Source organism: Camelina sativa, chromosome 4 (assembly GCF_000633955.1).
Source record: "Camelina sativa cultivar DH55 chromosome 4, Cs, whole genome shotgun sequence".
NCBI classification, from domain to species: domain Eukaryota; kingdom Viridiplantae; phylum Streptophyta; class Magnoliopsida; order Brassicales; family Brassicaceae; genus Camelina; species Camelina sativa.
This window is the reverse complement of record NC_025688.1, coordinates 18,263,602-18,276,874: the sequence shown is the minus strand read 5'-3', so window position 1 is coordinate 18,276,874 and position 13,273 is coordinate 18,263,602. Positions and strand designations below refer to the sequence as shown.

At 37.8% G+C, this 13,273-nt stretch overlaps 5 protein-coding genes across 17 annotated transcripts in view; 3 read left to right on the top strand and 2 right to left on the bottom strand.

Annotated features, from left to right (window-relative positions):
• Positions 1-1,033, bottom strand: part of LOC104781038 (serine/threonine-protein kinase-like protein At3g51990) — a 3,434-nt gene extending 2,401 nt beyond the window's left edge. The window contains exon 1 of one of the 2 annotated variants that reach the window (XM_019244741.1): positions 17-1,033. In XM_019244741.1, coding sequence (XP_019100286.1) covers positions 17-859 — 843 coding nt within the window. In that variant the 5' untranslated portion in view covers positions 860-1,033. The remainder of the gene's footprint in view (positions 1-16) is intronic. The other variant, XM_010505611.2, reaches the window with a different exon arrangement.
• On the top strand, positions 1,272-3,751 carry LOC104781037 (hsp70 nucleotide exchange factor FES1-like). 3 transcript variants are annotated; one of them, XM_019244731.1, is made up of 8 exons: positions 1,272-1,570; positions 1,673-1,764; positions 1,851-2,001; positions 2,088-2,215; positions 2,311-2,469; positions 2,545-2,730; positions 2,826-3,048; positions 3,634-3,751. In XM_019244731.1, the coding sequence occupies exons 1-7, from the start codon at positions 1,324-1,326 to the stop codon at positions 3,036-3,038; spliced, it is 1,176 nt and encodes a 391-aa protein (XP_019100276.1). In that variant the 5' UTR covers positions 1,272-1,323; the 3' UTR covers positions 3,039-3,048; positions 3,634-3,751. The 3 variants fall into 3 exon arrangements, with proteins under 3 accessions (XP_019100276.1, XP_010503911.1, XP_010503910.1); XM_010505609.2 differs by lacking the exon at positions 3,634-3,751 and adding an exon at positions 3,303-3,399; XM_010505608.2 differs by lacking the exon at positions 3,634-3,751 and having other exon boundaries at positions 2,826-3,288.
• On the bottom strand, positions 3,320-4,564 carry LOC104781035 (acyl-CoA--sterol O-acyltransferase 1-like). Of its 2 annotated transcripts, XM_019244732.1 has the most exons (2): positions 4,239-4,564; positions 3,320-4,142 (listed from the first exon to the last, which is right to left on the bottom strand). In XM_019244732.1, exons 1-2 carry the CDS (start codon positions 4,446-4,448, stop codon positions 3,408-3,410), a joined length of 945 nt encoding a protein of 314 aa, XP_019100277.1. In that variant the 5' UTR covers positions 4,449-4,564; the 3' UTR covers positions 3,320-3,407. The 2 variants fall into 2 exon arrangements, with proteins under 2 accessions (XP_019100277.1, XP_010503909.1); XM_010505607.1 differs by having other exon boundaries at positions 3,320-4,564.
• On the top strand, positions 4,574-6,393 carry LOC104781036 (basic leucine zipper 24-like). 7 transcript variants are annotated; one of them, XM_019244739.1, is made up of 5 exons: positions 4,574-4,787; positions 4,893-4,916; positions 5,082-5,267; positions 5,366-5,672; positions 6,054-6,393. In XM_019244739.1, the coding sequence occupies exons 3-5, from the start codon at positions 5,124-5,126 to the stop codon at positions 6,179-6,181; spliced, it is 579 nt and encodes a 192-aa protein (XP_019100284.1). In that variant the 5' UTR covers positions 4,574-4,787; positions 4,893-4,916; positions 5,082-5,123; the 3' UTR covers positions 6,182-6,393. The 7 variants fall into 7 exon arrangements, with proteins under 7 accessions (XP_019100284.1, XP_019100285.1, XP_019100282.1 ...); XM_019244740.1 differs by having other exon boundaries at positions 5,077-5,267; XM_019244737.1 differs by having other exon boundaries at positions 4,885-4,916.
• LOC104781034 (zinc finger CCCH domain-containing protein 46) lies at positions 7,857-11,428 on the top strand. Of its 3 annotated transcripts, none has more exons than XM_010505606.2 (10): positions 7,857-8,044; positions 8,190-8,300; positions 8,606-9,533; positions 9,626-9,790; positions 9,880-10,065; positions 10,155-10,222; positions 10,312-10,603; positions 10,680-10,859; positions 10,944-11,013; positions 11,105-11,428. In XM_010505606.2, the coding sequence occupies exons 3-9, from the start codon at positions 8,863-8,865 to the stop codon at positions 11,002-11,004; spliced, it is 1,623 nt and encodes a 540-aa protein (XP_010503908.1). In that variant the 5' UTR covers positions 7,857-8,044; positions 8,190-8,300; positions 8,606-8,862; the 3' UTR covers positions 11,005-11,013; positions 11,105-11,428. The 3 variants fall into 3 exon arrangements, with proteins under 3 accessions (XP_010503908.1, XP_010503907.1, XP_010503905.1); XM_010505605.2 differs by having other exon boundaries at positions 8,166-8,300; XM_010505603.2 differs by having other exon boundaries at positions 8,160-8,300.

Sequence of the window (13,273 nt, the reverse complement as noted above, 5' to 3'; positions counted from 1 at the left end):
CATAAATCCCACCGATTTTGCCTCTTTTTATCATCGGAATCGCCCAATCCACTATAAACGACGGCGAGTACCTAACGTCGATTGCTTTCCTCCCGCTGATTATCTCCAACAACAAGATCCCGAAGCTGAACACATCCGTTTTACTGCTTAATCTATCAGCCGTTACGTAATCTGGATCTAAGTACCCCATTGTTCCTGCAGGTGGTGTTGATTTCACTTTCTGATCGTTCACATTGCATCTGATCGCTAATCCGAAATCGCCTAGCTTCGCGTTTAGACTCTTATCCATCAGTACGTTTGCTGATTTGATATCTCTGTGTATGATCGGTGGCTCCTGTGAGTGTAGGAGATGTACTGCTTTCGCGATCTGGAGAGCGATTTTGATTCTCTTGCTCCAGCTCGAGATCGCGACCGAGTTCGAATCGGAATCGGAGTGAATCACGTCGTATAAGCTCCCGTTCCCCATGAACTCGACGACGAGAAGCGGATCTTTGGAGTTATCGGCGCTAAAACCTAACAGATTCACGAACCTAGGGCTACGGATCCTGGACAGAATCTCGAACTCGTTGTGGAACTCGCGGCTGATTTCGCGAGATTTCGAAGGTCTCTTGACGGCGACGAGACGCGAACCGATGACAGCTTTGTAAACGCTTCCATGGCTACCACGGCCGAGGAGATTGCTGATGTCGAATCCACCTGTGGCGGATTCGAGATCGCGATGGAGGAATCGACGAAGCCTGGGACGGTTTTCTTCGGTGGGAGATTCGGGAGGAGGAGGAACAGAAGAAGCTTTGCTGGAGGAGGAAGATGAGACGGCGATTGCGATGGCGGATCCGGCTTTGCAGGAGAGGTAACCCATTGAGTTGAGAGAGCAACAAGGTTGAAGGAAGACGAAGACGAAGAAGAAGAAAAGGGAAAGGTGTATTTGGGGAGCTTAATGGCGTGAGAAGTCATTTTTGTTAATTAAGGGACCATTTGATTAGGAAGTGGAGGGCTCTTTATTTTGTTATTAATTATGCTTTATCCTAATTATTCGTAAATCGTCCCTCCATTTTATTGTCAATCTATTTGTTACCATAAAACTAATTAATCGACCAATTTACACCCTAGTGTTATGTTACAGCGGTCAAGATGCTTCCACGTGGCATTTTTAATTGTTTAGCGCGATTGAAGGTGACGATGGATGAGATGACGTGTAATAATTTTATTGGTTAGACACGTTGTTAAGGAGTGTTTAGTTTCGTATATAAAAAAACCTGAAACAAGAAGTGTATATGAGTTTTGTTAAAAGGCGAAAAAACCTTAAACCTTTGTTTTGTACTGATGAAGTCTAACGCCGGGAAGACTAAGATGCCGAAGATTAACTATTTCCGATGTATGTTAGTACTGGTGGTGATGTCTTTGGTGGGTTGTTCGATAGCTGAGAAAGTCAATTCCACTGGGGGAATGGTTTGGTCTAGTGCGAGAGATGAGGCTGAATTGGTTGAAGATTCCGGTGTTGTGATCGGAGAGCAAGATCAAATCGACGGTGGATTCTCTTCACTTGATGGGATGTTACACTGGGCAATTGGTAATTTTATATTTCACAGTGTTGTTCTTCTTTAGTCTTTACAATTTTTAGTTTTTTTTGGTCTAGATCTGATTTTGTGTTGGATATCACCGGTTATAATAGGTAACTCTGATCCTGCGACATTGAAGGAAGCAGCTAAAGATGCAGAGAAGATGTCTCTGGATGAGTTACAGAAGCGGCAATTGGAGTTAAAGGTGCAGACTTTGCAACTCTGGTCTTAGTTTCTGCTTGTTTTTTTTTTTTACTGGAATCCCAATCTGAAACTAGTTGTCTTGAGCAGGAGCTGGTGGAAAAGCTGAAAATGCCATCAGACGCGAAGTTGATGCAAATAGCCATAGATGACTTGAAAAATTCGTCTTTGTCTCTTGAAGATCGTCACCGTGCTTTGCAGGAACTATTAATCCTTGTTGAACCGATTGATAATGCAAATGGTAATTGGAATTGTTCCTTTGTTTTACATGAGTCTGATCAATTGTTGTTGTCCGTTGAGTTTCTCATCATTCTTCTCTTTGTGTAGATTTGAGCAAATCAGGAGGGCTTAGAGTTGTAGCAGGAGAGCTTAATCATGATGACACAGAAGTGAGGAAACTAGCTGCGTGGGTGCTCGGGAAAGCTAGCCAAAACAACCCGTTTGTTCAAGAGCAGGTTTGTTTTCGTTGGACTTGTAAAGCTGTGTTGAACTTGAAGTATAAAACTGTCTGAAAAAAATCATGCTTCTTGTTCTGTGAATTTGGTATCAGGTTCTTGAACTTGGGGCTTTAACAACACTGATAAAGATGGTAAACTCCAGCTCTGTCGAAGAAGCTGGTAAAGCACTCTTTGCTGTTTCTGCCTTGATACGCAATAATATAGGTGGTCAGGAAAAGTTTTATGCAGCACATGGATACATCATGCTTCAGGTAAATACATCATGTCAAGTTTTGTTCATATTCTTCTGATTCAGAAAAAACCAATCACGTTTCTTTGTTCTGTAGGATGTGATGCGCAATGAGAGCTTGGATATCAAACTAAGACGGAAAGCTGTATTCTTAGTGGGTGATCTGGCCGAGTCTCAACTACAGAACACAGAGAAAGCTGAACTTCCTATTTTCAATGATCGTTTGTTCCTAAAGTCTGTGATCGATTTGATCGCTGTGCTTGATCTTGATCTCCAAGAAAAGGTAGAACTCTAACAGGACCTCATGATCTTTTTTTCCTCTATGAATCTTGTCACACATCTCCATCTCACATATGCTACTTGGAAAATATGTTTCAGGCTCTTACAGCAATCCAGACTCTTCTTCAACTTAGATACTCTGAGCCTCAGATTCTCAAAGAGTTCTGCGGGTTGGAAGGAGCATTGGAGAGAATGAAGCTGCAGCTGGAGGAATCAATGGCGGATGAAGACAAGAGAGACTATGCTGCAGATGTCGAGAGCCTTCGTGGTGAAGTGGAACTAATCTTCCGCCAAAAGCTTGGACTTTTATGAACCATGATCAGTAAGAAAGCAACTCCCTGTGCTTTAATTTCTGGTTGGAAAAGCTTTTAGCTGTAGGAGTTGTAGACAAATCTAACTGTCTTAGATAGAGTTGAAGATGTGTAACTTAGGCGGATCCTGCAGATCCATTAAATTTTGCATGTTATTTCCTTGACTTGAGATGTTTTCTTCCCCTCGTCTAGTTCCATATCGTGTTTGCAATGTTTTTATCTTTTATGTATAGTATTATAAACTTCCACTATTTGTTTGATTCAGGTTCCATGTAAATCAAGTAGTTGCAGAAACGTACATATTTTAGTGGTAGGAACAAAAAATATAAAAGTCACAATAGAGATCACTCAAGATTTGCAAATGGCAAGTTTAAAAAAGAGAAGCCATCATGCTCCTGATCTCAGCTGCAACCGTGCCTATAGATTTGTACTCTTCAATTGCTCTATCAGCTATGTTGCACCGCTTAAACTCTGGCAAGAACAGCCACAAAGCTGTCACTATCACAAAACCGAGTGTCAATAACTGACTGATTGCTGTTTGGAGTTTCCACCGTCCGTTAATGGTTTTCTTGATGATAATCTCCACTGTCGTGCAGAATCCGTGTATAAGGAAGAAGCACATTACCTTCCAATCTGGCCTCAACCGTCCCATGTAGAAGAAGATGAGCTCGTGCATTATCCCCGAGACAACGAACGTCCCAAAAATGGCAGGAACCCTTGACCAGTTCCGACCCAAGACGGAGAACAGCTGGACCATGGGATCATACACGGTCGGTCGTAGGATTCCAGTGACCATCAAGTTCCATCGTCTCCCCCAGAAATCTTGAAGTGATGTTGCGAGGTATGGCTCGTTGAACTGTGGCTCAAGCTCAAGATCGGACATGGCTCGAACCACAGCAGCCATGGCGGCTAGGATGAGTTCGAGGGTGATATAGATGTGGATCGCGTAAAGAGTCAACAGGGCTTTGTCAGGCAGTTTGCTGCTGTAATCATAGACTTTGATGAGAAGAACCAAAAGAAACGCCTTAATGGTATAACTCAAAGGACCCTCTCTGGATCCTCCTCCATGGGAGCCAGATTTTGGAGATTTAGTGCTCAGCTGAATCTTGATGGGTAAGCAAGAGACAGCTAAGAAAATAGGTAAAGATAGAGGTTTAGGGTTTGAAGAGAGCGGACCACGTCCTAATGCAAAGAGAAATACCTTGAAATTAGCGAGCCAACCGATGAGGAAAGCCGTGATGCCGAGTAAGTGTATGGAAGGTTTCATCAATAAAGGAACTATGAAGAAAATGAGTAGAACTGGGATGATCAGAATCAGCCTTTGGATTCCTTTTGGAACCAATCTGGCAATGAAAAAAGTGTAACACAGTGAGATAATCACTAAACCCCATGCCTTAATGAAACTCACCATTTCTTCTGCCTTCTTGAATCTAATAAGTCTCGGGGAAGGGAAGAAGACGATGACGATGATGAATAAATCAGTAAAAAAATTGACACAAAACGTGTTTGCGATTAATTTATGATAAAGACGTGTGATATAATATTAAATAAACCAATGAGAAAAGTCTTCTTTCTTTTATTTTTTCTATTCGAAAAACAATTTGGCAATTGACATTAAAGAACCAAATTCTCTTTTCTTTTCTTTAATATTATTCATTGGAGATATGGTAAAATGGCTTATGCCTATCACCGAAATTGGTTTATTCCATCGTAATTTTTGGTCATAAAGACCGTTTCATCAAGGCAAAAGGTAAAATCATCATCGACTCTTCTAAACTTTTTTTCTGTAATCTCAAAATCACAAAATCCTATCTATCTTTGAATTTTGGTTCTCTCATCTTTGCAAGGATTTCAGAAGACGACCAAACACAGAAACACTGTAAGATTTTTCTTCCTTGGGACATGTCAAAACATTTTAAAGAGTTGACTACTGTTGTATTCATCCACTATGTAAATCAGGAACATATTCTTCAACACCATCATCATCCCTTTAACCGTCATAATATCAGCCTAACTCTATATCACAAAATATTGAATAGAACAGGTGTTTTCTTTGGCGATCTAGAATTTTAGAATAATAAAAAAGATGAATATGGATGAGGAAGAAGTAGAAGTTTGGGGTGGAGCATCCAGAGGGTGTAGCCACACTCACAGCTGTAACCCTCCAGGACCAGATGATGCTTCTCACTCCCACACATGCTTCCACACCCACACTCATCTCATCATCCCTGTATAATAATTTATATCTTTGCTTGATATTTGATCTTATGGTTCTGATGATTTGAATGGATTGTTATGGAACATATAAGTATTGATATACTGCAACAGGATCAGCAAGAGAATGATCATTCTGACAGCAACAACAAGAAACGGTCGTGTGGGAACAGAGAGGCAGTGAGGAAGTACAGAGAGAAGAAAAAGGCTCGCACTGCGTACCTTGAAGACGAAGTTAAGAGATTGGAAACTCTGAATGAACATTTGCTTAGAAAGCTTCAGAGCCAAGCAATTGTGGAAGCCGAACTCATCAGACTCCGAACTCTTTTGGTAGAGATGCAGGAGAAGATTGATGGTGAACTTGGTGGTTTCTCGAATCAGAAGCAAAATAAGCAATGCACCGGTTTTGTGTTCAAAGAAGGTGATATCTCCTACTATTTGGTTTTAGAAGATCAAATTGGTTATCAAGATTCTGATATGTTTGATTGAATGGCAATGGAAAGAGGAAGAAATAGTAAATAGCTTATAAAAAAAGAGTGGTGATGATAGTAAGTAGAGAATAGCAGAAACACTTGAGTTAAACGTTTTACTCATAAATTATACAACACGCTAAAAACAACAAAACTTATAGAAATGCAAGTTTTTTAACAAAAAAATTAACACATAAATTTGGTAACTGTTGTGAATTATTAAAAACCACAAAATCAGGTTATCGAACAATGATTACTATTCCATTCATTACTATTCTTTCTATACGATTTGTTTAACTTATGTGGAATGGTAACACAATGGAATCACACAGATGGATGCAGTGTGGCAACAACTAATATATTATGTGAAGCGGCAAGAGTGGAGTGCGAGGATGGCCAAACACTTCATGATGCTGCCATTCACTCCTTTGTTCCTCATTCACCACCATTCTCAAATTAAGCTTTTACGGGTTGTGGTATTGTGTATATATACATACACATATGGAATTTAAATTAGGGATGTAAAGGTTGGAGTCCCATATAGTTAATATATATATATATATACACAGATTGTAACTTACTCCACACATGTCTACTTTAAGGGTACCAAAACATATTGATGTACATTTTGATTTGGAATGAAGAGGAGGGGGATTGTGAAGTTTGTATGTACGACGATGATTGTGGGCTTAGAAAATCTTTGGGGGTCCATTTATAGATTCTCTACATGTGGGTATGGTGAAAAACCCAAGAAACGATATAAGATAAGGTATGCATCATACATACATACATGTGTTTATCATATTTTTCAGAGGAAAATGAAATCTATTGGTGTGTAATGGACTGCTTCCCCAATCATTGAATTTTTATTCAATTTGTATCAAACATTTGCGCATAGTATTTAGTAATCATTCTCCCATGTAAAAATTTAGAAGCGAATCAAATATTTATGGATGGGTCAATGATAAGGCCGCAATGTTAGATTTTTTTGGGTGGTAAATAATTAAGCAAAGAGTTTAAAATATTGAAAAACACACACACATAATCATAGAGTGAGGTGTTAGGTGCCTCGGCTCCTGTGACTAGACTAGACCACTGCTTTTTGACACCCTAAAAAATAAACTATTATAATCATTTGCTTTTTCCATTGTGGGTCATTCTTCTTTTACAAAAAGGTCCTTTGGAAAATTTTAAATTTTCAAAAAATAATAATTCTTTTTTACCCTACATTAATTTAGAACAATCATGTCTTTTCATCTTTAATCCTACCCCCTCATGTATATAATATACTCCATATTTTGAATATCTTATTAAACAAAAAAAAAGTTTGAATATGTGAAAGTGAAACTACGTGCGTAAGATTTTTTTAAAATTATATATAGTCCATAATAATCTACAGAATAAATATGCTAGTTTCATTGATTCAGATAAGAAACCTATGGAATTGGTCAACACATGCCATGAGATTATTTATTAAGAGATTTAATCATCATGACACGGTTTTAATTAATTTCATGTGATTCAATGAAGCATGCAATAATGATTGAATCAAAATATTTAAGCCACTACTGCAAAAAAAACAGTACCACTAACTAACTAAAATTTAAGTGTCTCACCAAACTAATTGAATAAAAGCAGAGAATTAAGCTGGACATGACATGCTTTTTATGTTTCCCTAATTAGTCAAATTTTATCTTAAATGAACAATAACAAATCCTGCCGTTTCATTTTTTAAGAAATAAGCAAATTAAATTACAAGTTGAAAGATTTGCAAAAAAAAAAACCAGGTGTTTTATTTCATTTTTAAATTTAAAGTTTTAAACACAAATACCTTTAGTTATATATACTTAAAATGTGTCCCTACCCAAAAAAAAAAAAATGATGATGAAAATGAGAAAGAGACAGTAGGAGAGAGTGGGAGACCCCAGCCGATACAGCTGGGCTGCATATAATAGTATCAATCACCGGCGCGTGAACAACACATCTCAATGGCAAACGCGTGTAGCTTTGTGTCCGAATGAAATGAACAAAAAAAAATGGGGTTGTGTCAGAGAACGTGCACTACAACCATCTTTTGTTTTGTTGTTTTTTTTCTTTCTTTCTTGCTTTTAAAACAGTTTTATGTTTTTATTACACAATCTCTATCTCCCTCTCTCTCTCTCTCTCTCTCTCTCTCTCTCTTGTTCTTCCACTCGTGAAAGACCAGAGAGTTTTTCTCCTGATCCACACAGCAAGAGCAACAACATAGAGATCCCAAATCCGGAAGATATCTAAATATTCTCGTAAACTCAGTTACTCAGATCCACTGAAACTTAGAATTAAAGTACGTACTTTCTTCTCTCTTTCTCTTTTTTTTTTTTCTTCTTTAAACTTGATTTGATGATAGAGAATAGAAGAATCTAATAATATTGATGATGACATCTTTCTTTCTTCAAAAGGAGCAGTAACGGTCAGTCTCTCACTTGCAGCAAAAACAAAAATTCACTCTTTCTACTGCTGCTGCTGCCTTATTAATAATGTTCTTCTCTCCACCACAGAGATTCTTCAAGTGTCGTCGATCCTTTTGACTTTTTTTTCAGGTAAAAAAAATTACAGTTTTTTATTTCCTCATTCGAAAACTAGTAAAACCAAAAAGTTACGATTTTATTCTTTATATTCCATGTAAAAATTTCGGCATGCAATAACTTTTTTCCTAAAAAAGATTTTACCTTTTCCCTTTTTTTCTCCAACTCTTTTTCTTAAAGTGTTAATTTTTTTTAACCTTTCTTCTTGTTTGAAGCACGCGAGAAGGAAACAAACAAAAATAAGAATATTGTAGTAGTAAACTTTTTAATACTATTTTCTTCTTCTTATAAACTTTTGTTATTTACTGGATGTTTCGCAGGAATCAAAGATGAAAAAATTATAGTTAAGGTTGGTAAGTAGATAGGATTTGAGAATTAAGAAAGGAAAAAAAAAACGTAAATAAACCCATTAGACTAAAATCCAACACAAGAAACCAGAGAGACCTCTTAACGACAACAACCTCTCTGTACACAAGACTACAAACACTCTCTCTACAAAAACACACCACTCTTTCCTTCTTCTTCTTCTTCTCTCTACTACTCTTATTTCATCTAATCCAAGAGAGAGAGAAAAGCCATGGATGGGTATGAAGCTACACGGATTGTACTCTCTAGAATCCAAAGCTTAGACCCTGAAAACGCATCAAAGATCATGGGTCTTCTCCTTCTTCAAGATCACGGTGAAAAGGAGATGATAAGGCTAGCTTTTGGTCCCGAGACTCTTGTTCACTCTGTTATAGTGAAAGCCAAGAAAGAGTTAGGTCTCTTGAACGGTTCTAGGTCTCCATGGAGTCATCAAGAGGAGTTAATTAGCCCTAAGAACAACCGTGGCTCTTCTCTCAATCCTACTTCTTTGCCCTTTTACGCTAATGGAGGAAGGTCTTCGAGGGATTTAACCAACGACTTCGACCTTTTGGATGATGTGAACCCAAGGACTGATTTTTTGGGCTCTGTGCATGCGAGAAGCGGTAGCTGCGTTTTGGACGGTTTAGGGTATGGTGGTGATTCTGATTTAGGGTTTGGAGGTGTGCCCTGTTCTTATTTCGCTAGAGGCTTCTGCAAAAACGGAGCTAGCTGCAGATTCGTACACAGTGATGGAGGAGCCGATTTGGTTGGCTCTCCAAGCAGAATCGAGCTTCTTAGGTCTAATTCGGTTCCTCCTAGACTTGCTCATCACTTCATGACTCGCTCTTCTCTCCCGTCTTTTTCACCTAAAGGTGTTAACTTGCAGCAGAGCGATGCTCAAAGGTTTGGCCTTTATTCAACTGTTTTTGTTTTGTTCAGTTATATTTGAAGTGTGTACGTGTGTTTGTTTTTAACTTGTGAAATTTCCTGGGCAGAGCTGCTGCTGCTTTGATGTTAGGAGATGAACTGCAGAAGCTTGGAAGGTGGAGACCTGAAAGGATTGATCTTTCTGCTATGGCTTGTCCAGCTTCGAGACAGATCTATCTGACATTCCCTGCCGACAGTAGGTTCAGAGAGGAAGATGTGTCCAATTACTTCAGGTAAATTGCCAACAAAACACATTCAATTTCTCTTTAGTCTGAATGTATGTTCTTGTGTGTGACATAAGATGTTGTTATGGTGGGTGTAGTACTTTTGGACCAGTTCAAGATGTGAGGATACCATATCAGCAAAAGAGGATGTTTGGATTTGTGTCATTTGTGTATCCTGAGACTGTTAAGAGCATTCTCGCCAAAGGGAACCCACACTTTGTGTGTGATTCAAGAGTTCTTGTTAAGCCTTACAAGGAGAAAGGCAAAGTCCCTGACACGTACAGGTACTAAAGTAGCTGTAGTAACTCTCATATTTAGGCCTGATTGTTCCATGAATCCTTGTGTTTACCACCCTTTTTATCCGTTTGTGTAGAACTAACCAAACAACGGAACGAGAATTGTCTCCAACAGGCCTTGATTCTAGCCCCAGAGATGTATTAGGTAAACAAACACTAAAACTTGTTTCTTTTTGTGTTTACCGAAGAACCATTTAATTTCTCGCTGCCATACTGATTTGGTTGTGGTGTTAGGAGGGAGAGGGTTTTATAACAACAGCACCCAAGATGTGCTGTGGAGGAGTAAGTTTGAAGAAGAGATTCTTGAGCTACAGAGCAGAAGGCTGATGAATCTGCAGCTTCTTGATGTCAAGAAGCATTTCCAACTCAATTCCCCTACCAACATTCATTCACCGAATCCTTTTAGCCAATCACTTATCTCTCCACGTCCATTGTCCGTTATCAAGAGAGAGTATGAAGGAGGAGAGAAAGGGAAAGGAAGTTCTAAAGAAGGATCTGATGATGATACAATGAATCTACCAGAGAGGTAATGAGTTTTCTGCAAGGAAACTGTTTGTGTGTATTTGAAGCTGTGTGGTTAAACTTTTGGGGGATTGTTTCAGGTTGGAGGATAGCTTGCCAGACAGTCCATTTGCATCGCCCGCCCACCATTTGCTTATGTTTGCTGATTCTGCAGACAACAATGGATCAGATTTATGGTCACCTTCTTCTGATAATGATGAGAATTCTACTCCTTCCACACTCTCTGAGTCCTTCAACTCTTTCAACTACCAAATGCCGAGGTTTTTAAGATTCAACCACACTCTATGTTTATGCTATCAAGTAAATGGTAAATCTAACATTGCGTTCATGAATAATCTCATTAGGTTGCAGCCGATTGGTATGTTACCCGGTAGGGGTGGACCAACCTGTCGTGTTGGGATATAAACAAAACAGGTAAGAAGAGTATAGATGAATATGGATGGTGGAATACAAAACAACAATCGTGTTAAAAGTTAACAGTTTATTTCATTGTTGTTGTTTGCAGGAAGAGAGAAACAGAGGAAGTTATAAAACTGATAATATAGAGACTCTTAATAACCATAAAAAAATGCAGAGGTGTAAAAAATAATGCAGGTAATTTGATGTACGAGATAGAAGAAGAGAAAGAAGGAAGATTGTTGTACCATTTCTCTAGTTTTAATGTGTAATGTGATGATGGACCACACAAGATGATGTAATATGAATATGATATGATATGATATAATATATATATATATAGGACAAGAAGTGTAATCTCTCTAAAGATATACAAAAAGAAAGAGAGATTATAATTTGAGTTTGAAAAGTCAATGTGTTCTTGTCCTTGCTAGTTGTTACCCTCTCACTCTTAACTACTCTCCAACTTGGGGGATCCAGAGATATCAACTTTTGGTGATTTCTTTCTTCAACTATAATCTTTGTTTACTAGGTTTTGTACCCTCGTTTATAAATGCAACTTTGTGAGGTGGAAAGTGTGAAAAAGGCTAGGTGATGTATCCATGGTTATTACCGTGATTTAAGGCAAAGAAAAGATGAATGTTAATGGACATATTGCATGTAATCGATATCATCATAATGTGTATTCTCAATGATTTAGCAAAAAGCAAGGACAGTGTAGTGTGTGGTGGGACACGCGCGAGAGAGTGAGTGCCAAGAATAACACAAAACTTGTGGTCTACTTACAACTATGTCGCATCTATTATGTGAAAGTTGGAAAAGAAAGTGTTTCAATTCATTATATCACCCTCCTATGATCAAACGAATGCGAAGGCCATCTTCATGTATGATGTAAAGGCCATCTTCTTGCCATAGATATATAACTGAAGGTAACATTTTTAGTATTGGCTATTCTAGAATTCGGAATGGTTCGAAATTATTTGTGCGGAACTTCACACTTAATGCTGATTATTATTTTTTGGTCAATTTACACGAAATTATCACAAACACTTGAAATTATATAAAACAAAAGGAATAAAAACAACTTCAAAAATAGAAAAAACAGGAGAGAAAATAATAATAATGGGATCCAACGAGCCAACACACAGGCCATGTGGTGTGGGGATGTATATTTCAGAAGTTGTGTTTTGTGGAGACATGTCCACATATATACTCCAAATATCGGTTTCAAAATATATCTGTGTAATTTATAAATTAGATGATACGTGAAATGTCAACTTCATGATGACTTAAATTAGTTTTATTGCTAACTAATTTATTAGCCTATCACCAACTAAAAACAATTTTCTAAAACAAATTTTTTTTTAGACATCAAATTTAATTTCACTAAATTATCGAAAATAGCGTTTCTTTTAAAGATTTTATATATGTGTATTGTAGTAGCTAAAAACGATAAATAGAAACGTAGATTTAATTTATCGTCTGCACTACAATATGGAGTACATACGTAAACTTACTGTTACGTAAAAAGATACCACTAGTAAATCTCACTAGATAAACTTATGAAAACGGAGATAGGCACTCATATACTTTGTACATTTGCCAGTTTGATAACATCTTTTTTTGGGGGAGTGTTTTAGTGGAAAAGATAAAATTATCTAAAACTGACCAAAAATGTTTTTACCATTCCTTACGGACAAAGGCACTCACTCTTGAGTCATCACTCACGTCCGTACAAATAAGTTTAGTGGCAATTAATTCTGAGGAGAGTGACGAAATAAAATCGGATGGTAGCAATCGTTGACCATTCGTAATTGGTTTATGGCACACACTTGATGGTCGACTCATTAAAAATCGAATCCTTCATCTTACCGAACCCAACTGCAAAGTTTAAATGAAACCAAAAAACGAAAAGGAGCTCAATGATCGGCGCGTGGGATGTCTGGGAGAGTGGAAGCAATAGAGAGAATAGTTTTTTAAAAACAAGATGTTGTCAGAAGGGGTTGAATGCTGCAACAGAACGTGCAATTACCTTTTATTGTCTTAAAATTTTGGACCCATTTCTTCTCTCTCTCTCTCTTGTTTTTTGTTTCCTTTTCAAATTATAGCAAATTCTACAAAAGTTGAGTAAGAAAGATCTGTTCGAGTAAAAATAGCAATATTAAGAGCGAATCGAATGTGGAAGGGCGACGTCATTTTTATTGATTAGTGGTAGAGTAAATTGAATGATCACTTTTTTATTTATTTATATACAAACACAACCATCGTCGACTCAACA